At 50.0% G+C, this 6,351-nt stretch overlaps 1 protein-coding gene across 1 annotated transcript; it reads right to left on the bottom strand.

Annotated features, from left to right (window-relative positions):
* Nucleotides 1–1,179: 1,179 nt before the first annotated feature.
* On the bottom strand, nt 1,180–6,295 carry LOC137917392 (zinc finger protein 385D-like; the record flags this gene model as incomplete). Its single annotated transcript, XM_068760155.1, has 3 exons — nt 1,180–1,383; nt 2,513–2,614; nt 6,232–6,295. Coding segments are annotated over 3 exons (370 nt in total), but the record flags the coding sequence as incomplete, so codon positions are not given.
* Between the last annotated feature and the right edge of the window lie 56 nt (nt 6,296–6,351).

The raw sequence follows: 6,351 nt of genomic DNA, 5'->3' as shown, positions 1-6,351 counted from the left end.
TATGAAAAGAAACGGCCAGAAAGATTCAACCTCCAGGGCGGCGACCCCGTCGTCACCTGGCCGGGAGGCGTTACAGATGAGGGTGGGAATAGTCAGCTTTAGGGTTAGTGGAAAAGCTCACGGAGTTTAATTTGCACCACATGAGTCATGCTGCTTGAGTCGGGGGGGTCCGTTCCTGGGTGGACGACAGCCATCTGGGCTTTGACCTGTCAGGGATCGAGGATTTATTCACGTTCACGTGCTGCACGATGTTTAAGAGGGAGAAGAGCCACTTTGGTTCGACTCCACTTCATGAGCCAGTCCCCAGAATAAACCTAGCCTCGTACAAACCGGGGACGTGTGGAAACCGGGCGGGGGTTAACGGCGCTTTGAATGGAATGGTCGGATGCAGCATACAACAGACCACCAGCATTAACAAATTAAGACTCTTTATTTTGAAATTGTTCACCTTTTACACACCAACAGTTAATATATACAAGTCTTTGTGGTCCTTGTGCCCCCCCCCCGAGGGGGCGTCAGTGACGATGTGTGCTGGGTATCGACTCAGGATGGCTTACGGTGGACGGGAAGCTCACACACACACACACACACACACACACACACACGCACACACACGCACGTTGATATGCAAGGACGAAAAACACAAAAACACGCACCGCACGACACGTAGTCTCACGAGCTAACACAGTCTAGCCATCGAGTGTAGACGTCAACAGATGAAGAGCTTAAAGTGCATTCAGGAATCGGGGAGGGGCGTCGCCCTCCTGATCCGTAACGGCCGTTACGTCATGAGCGACAGACTCTCTGTCGCAGGCTGACTTTAAACTGTACCTTGCATCATGAGATAACGACGCTGCATAGTTCACGGTTAGTCTTAAACATTATTGCGATAAAATGGCGGTCAGAGTCCGGCGTCGGAAAGCAGGCGGCGTAGCCGCGCTGCTGAAAGAGAGAGGTCTGAAGCCCCCGATGCTTCCCGGCGGTCCGTCTAAAAGTGAAATAATCCCTCAGAGCGGTGACACGTGGTAAAGGTCCGATCACAGTATGATACCGAGCATCCCGGATGCCGCCGTGGCGCCTCCTACTGGTCTGAGTGAAGCCAGTCCCGGCAGGATGTGGCGCAGAAGCCCCCCCGATCAATAAGGGGCGAATAAGACTTGTGGGTGGGAAGGTCCTGACCGGCCCGGGGGCCGGACGAAGCAGCGCAGCTGGAAGTGTCTGTGTCTGGAAGAGGGCGTGGCTTGGGGCGTGATTAGGGGCGTGGTTTGTGCGGTGTGCGAAAGAGTTGCCGATAGCGGCTGCTGCCAGCGCCGCCAGGTGAGCAGGTAGGATGGCGGCGGCGAGAGGCGGGCAGTGAGCCTCCTTCCCCAGGGAGAGCTTCACCTGGAGGAGGAAATAGAGTCAGACACGGAAAACACGCTTCTCAAATGGGATTCGTCATAAGAAATACGGATAAACAGGAAGTGAGGCTGTCTGACAGGAAATCAGCGCTCGGATCATAGATGCGTCGAGCCGCTCAACCTGGGAGCATTTGGGATGTTTGGTTTCCTGGAATGTTGTCCGAGGGATTTCTTTTGGAGCGAGGATGCGGTTAAGTTTTTAGCGAAAAATATTTACAGACTACCGGGGCAAAAAAATAAAAGGGGGCTCAACCTCCAGAGAAGCGGCGTGATAGGGGTAAAAGGTCGCTGGAGTGATCCGGCTTAATCTGCTGCGTCCGTAATGGAAAGGTTTGGGTCCGGCGGCCATTGTTATGGGTTATCAATCACCAGCTCAGGCATCCTGACCCGACGGGAAGCTTCACGCTTTACTCATCAAAGGAGCGGCTCTCCGTTAACTCAGTCGATGATGGGTTTCAGAAAAAGTCACACCCCCGCCCCACACACACACACACTGGTGGCCCCCGCGCTCCGTCTCGTCCAACAGCGGCGTGGAATGAATACCGATCTCCGTTGCCACGGAAAGTCGGGCTCTCCTTTATCTTTCCTGCGCCGGATCGTTCGCACGGCTTCCCGACGATTCCGCTTCACGTGGCACTTGTGGCAACAGCTTGTCTGATTGGTTTTTAGCTCTCGGGGGGCGAGAAGGTGGCGGAGCTTTGACACTCGGGGAAAGTATATGAAAGTTATTCCGGTGCTCGTCGCCGATCAGGTGAATCTGACATTTACATATTACCTATAAATATTATTCGCCCTCCGCCGGTGCTCCGCCTCCGGCTCAGGAGCCTCGACGCCTTTTATGTCTATAAAAATATGACGTTTTTTTAATTTAATCATGCCGCCACAGTTTTTTCATAACAGGCAGCAAGCTAATTAAGGTTGACATTTTATTGATCGGTTTTCCCTCCGTAGGTGCATTAATGAGCTGCAAAAACAGGAAGTGGAAGAGGAAGGATGATAATCTCGCCTCTAACGATCCCTCATCTGTCGATGCTTCCGACTCCTGAGCTGAGCGCCCGTGATTGTCGTCTGGACGGCGGTCGATTGGACGCCGAGGCGTGCTGATGACTCACCGGCGGCTTCGTCCGGCCGTTCTGCGGCTTGCTGTAGGGGCTGTATTTCGGCTTGGCAGGTTTACCCGCCGCTCGGTCTTTATGACGCCGGCTGCTGATGTGCTGAGAAACAAAACAAACAAACGAACAAACTGGATGAAATATTATTTTGTGATTTTTCTTTTGTAATATATATACGTGTGAAAGTTCTTTGATATTTCACATATTTCAACAGATGACTGCTGGTTTAATCGTGGATTTTTTTTCGGTGGGTATTTCAAGGAATCAAGGTTCTCTGTGTTACCATGACAACCACAGAAGCCACACGAAGGAAAGGATGCCCGGAGCTCAAGGTATTGGGAGCAATCGATGTCGCACCATCGTCCCCACGAAATAACCAACCAAAACCAAATTACTAGAAGAATAAGTGCCGTTGGATAATCTGCTCTGATGGTGGTGGGGGGGGGGGCTTCAGGGCGAATGATCAGGTGCTGAGGTCCAGTGGGAGGCTGAAGAAGAGGAGGAGGAGGAGGAGGAGGACTAAAAATACACCTCATGTCCCAGAAGGAGCTTTCCAGCTTCAAGGGTTTTATTGTGACTGCAGCCACCGATGGTGAAGAAGACCACAGCGGCGCGAGGTTCAGGAACAGGAAGTGTTCGCCAACGGGCGAATGAGGTTCCCTGCTAAAGTCAGAAGAACGTAAAGTCAGTACTGTGCTCCCACACGGAATGATTTGGTGGCTTCTTCTCCTTCTTCTTCTTCTTCTGCTTCTTCGTTCACTCCACTCCCTGATTCTGTGTTCCTTACAATCACAAAGGCGTTAGCAGCTCGACGAAAGGTTTCGGGTTCCGGCTAAACTTCCCAAGCCCTCGCGAGGCGTTCGAGCGTCTGCGGCTGAATTTGTCACGCCGGATTCTTTTCAGAATCGGTTCGGAAGCGCTCAGCAAAAAGTCCTGGCGTGAAAAATGGATCTGGTCTGTCTGCTCAAGTTAGCTCAGACTAAACCGAGCGGCTTTCAATCGTTGACAGTCAACGCCGTGACGGAACGATCGGCGGCTACAAGGGGAGGAGGTTCGTGGAGGCAGTTTCCGGCGAGGCCACGCCGGAGAACGCATCGGAACGGGCGCGGGTTCCAAAGGATCTGCTCGGTAACCTCAGCTGTTTCACATCGCATCAACGAAAACCTCCTGATTCAGGAGGGGGATGAGGAGGAACGCAGCCGGATGCATGTCTGCAGGAGGAACTTCATTCCTTCACGCGTTTAACCCGATTTCTTCTTGCATGTGCGTGAAAATAGGCTTCCAAAGGGGAACGCTTTGCCGTGGCAGCGGCGCAGTGAGTCGGGAATAAATGGCATCAGGATCAAAACCCAGCGAACGATCAAATGTGACTGAAGTTAATGAATCTAAATCAGTGGCTTTTCACAAACTGTAGTGATTCTAATATTATAATAAATGACGCCCTCCCCTACAGATGAGCCTCATTTGGTCATCAATCAGCAATCAATCAATCCCCGTGAAAGAAAAGGAAAAAGGCCTGCTGCTCCATTTATCACTGATTCACCGAGTACTAGCAGGAGGAAGAGGAGGAGGAGGAGGGAAGCAAAAACAAAAGATTCCAGGATGAGGTGGGCGGAGGAGGCGGGGCCAGGTGAGGGGAATGAGGTGTGCAAACGAGAAAGGGAGGTGATAGGCTGGCCCAGAAATGGGCGGGGGCAACCGAGCTGATAAATATGGTGTGCAGAAGGGAGGTGTGTGTTTGTGTCACTGGAGAGGTTTCAGTGGGAAGGAAGACATTGTTCCGGCCCCATTCCGAGTTTCCTGGAAATCTGTCGAAGTTTTTTGTGTCATTCTGTAAAATAACGAAGTCCTATTGTTAAAGCAACTTCGTCACAATCATCCCAGGAAGTCACTAATGACGTGATTAATCCAGATTAAATTGAGGATTCTAAAAAAAAAAAAAAGATCACGTTAAACCTCTAAATGTGTAAAAACAATCTGATAAAAGTTTGGAGTTTACAGTTTATGAATGTTTTAAAGTTGGAGGGAGTTTAAAGCACAAAATAAAAGTAAATGTTTCTGTTAGATTCTCTGGAATTAAAAATATTTCTGGATGTTTGGAATTTCTAAAGACTGGAATTAGCTTATCTTCCTCATTTTGTATGAGAACTCGTCTTTCTCTCCTGTAAATCATTATTTTATCGATGAACACGTTTCTTTCCAAACAGAAAATGGGATTTGGGGCAGCTAACTAGCTAGCCGCTAGCAGAGGAGCGTCACAGTCTGACTCGGTGAAAGTTGTATTTATGTCGGAAAGAGTTTGGCGACGTCCTCCTCTTCCTCCTCCTCCTCCTCCTCACAGGTGGGAGATATCAGGGTGGAGGCCAACAGTCGTCTCCTCCACCTCCTTCACAGGGAGACGCTTTGACAGGTTACAGAAGGAGAACAAAAAGCGGAATAATAAAATAAATGATGAACTGAATTCTATTCAGATCCGCGCCGCCCCCACCTGCCGGGTCGGGGGAGGCCGCAGGAGCTGCATCTGTCTGTAAAGGACTAATTTAACCTTTTACTGGGGGGGGGGGGGGGGTGCTGAACAGCTCGTTTAGACATGAGGGCTTGACGCGTTTCATGGTTTTAATTGAGGTATTTTTTTGTCCTATTTTGTTAAACTCTCTTTCATTTCCTGTTTTTGTCACCTCACCTTTTTGTGGTCGCCATAATTAGGATCACCTGCACCTGATTATCCTAATTAGCCAATTACCAGCTGGGACATGTTTGCCTCTCTAGTTTGTGTCCCCCCCCCCCCACACACACACCTAATGTTTAGATTATTATCTACAACTCCAAAAGCAAAAGGGATTATAAATGAGATTATGTCTGATTATGAATATTATTATAGTATTTCATACTTCTACTCCGGAACCCGGTCCAGTCCAGAGGGAAATGAACCCATGCAGTTTTCTGTGCTTTAAAAAAAAAAATGAATTCAGTATCAGAGAAAGTTTCTCCTTTTGCTTCCTGTAATTCTAAAGGCATCTCCAAACGCTGCTCATCGTCTCATCCACGGACTGAAGTACTGAAAACCATCTCACTCTGCTGGCGCTGTAATGGGAGATCGACTTAGACATTGATTAACCTATTTGTTTTTATGAAAGATAATGGTGTATTCAATCGATAAAATTCACAAAATAGATTTTCCTGCATCTCCTCCAACGTGAGACTGACTTCAATGGGATCCTGGAGTTATCGCGTTTCAATGTTTGACCTCAAATTTAGACTTGAAGAGCGTTTACCATATGAGACATAAATCCGAGGCGCTGGAGGGCGAGATAATTCCGACTGTTCCAGATTTCCTCTCGTTTCTTGCGTGGATAAAAAGCTCTGCTCTTTGCAGGAGTAATTTCTACGACCTCCTCCTCTTGCACGCAGGAGGCGGCAGAGGCAACATGGAGAGGGCGGGAAGGAAAAACCCTGCCTTTAACAGGCAAAAACCTCCGACAGATCCAAGACTCAAGGAGGGCGGAGCCTCTGCTTCGATCGGTCAGGGTAGGGTGGGGAGAGGTGCAACCAAATCAGTAGATTTTTCCACCCGACCAGGACGGCGTGATTTCACAGCGTCTGGTTGTCGGTTCGGGGGGGGGTGACGCCGGCACCGCGGCACCGCTGGGACGACCTCCGGCGACCCGGAAGAAGCGTTACCCGTCGGTGCAGGTAGGGGGCGAACCCACCTCCCTCACCTGTTTGAGCTGCGTCTCGGAGTTGACGTGCACGTCACACGTCTCGCAGTGAAATCGTCTTGTTCTGCAGGCCCGTGGACGACTTGGCGGGCGCGGCCGTCAGTTTGCTCTTGACGCCCG

The sequence above is a fragment of the Brachionichthys hirsutus genome, unplaced genomic scaffold (assembly GCF_040956055.1).
Source record: "Brachionichthys hirsutus isolate HB-005 unplaced genomic scaffold, CSIRO-AGI_Bhir_v1 contig_1260, whole genome shotgun sequence".
In the NCBI taxonomy this organism is placed as follows: Eukaryota; Metazoa; Chordata; class Actinopteri; order Lophiiformes; family Brachionichthyidae; genus Brachionichthys; species Brachionichthys hirsutus.
This window is presented reverse-complemented; position numbering and strand designations above follow the sequence as displayed.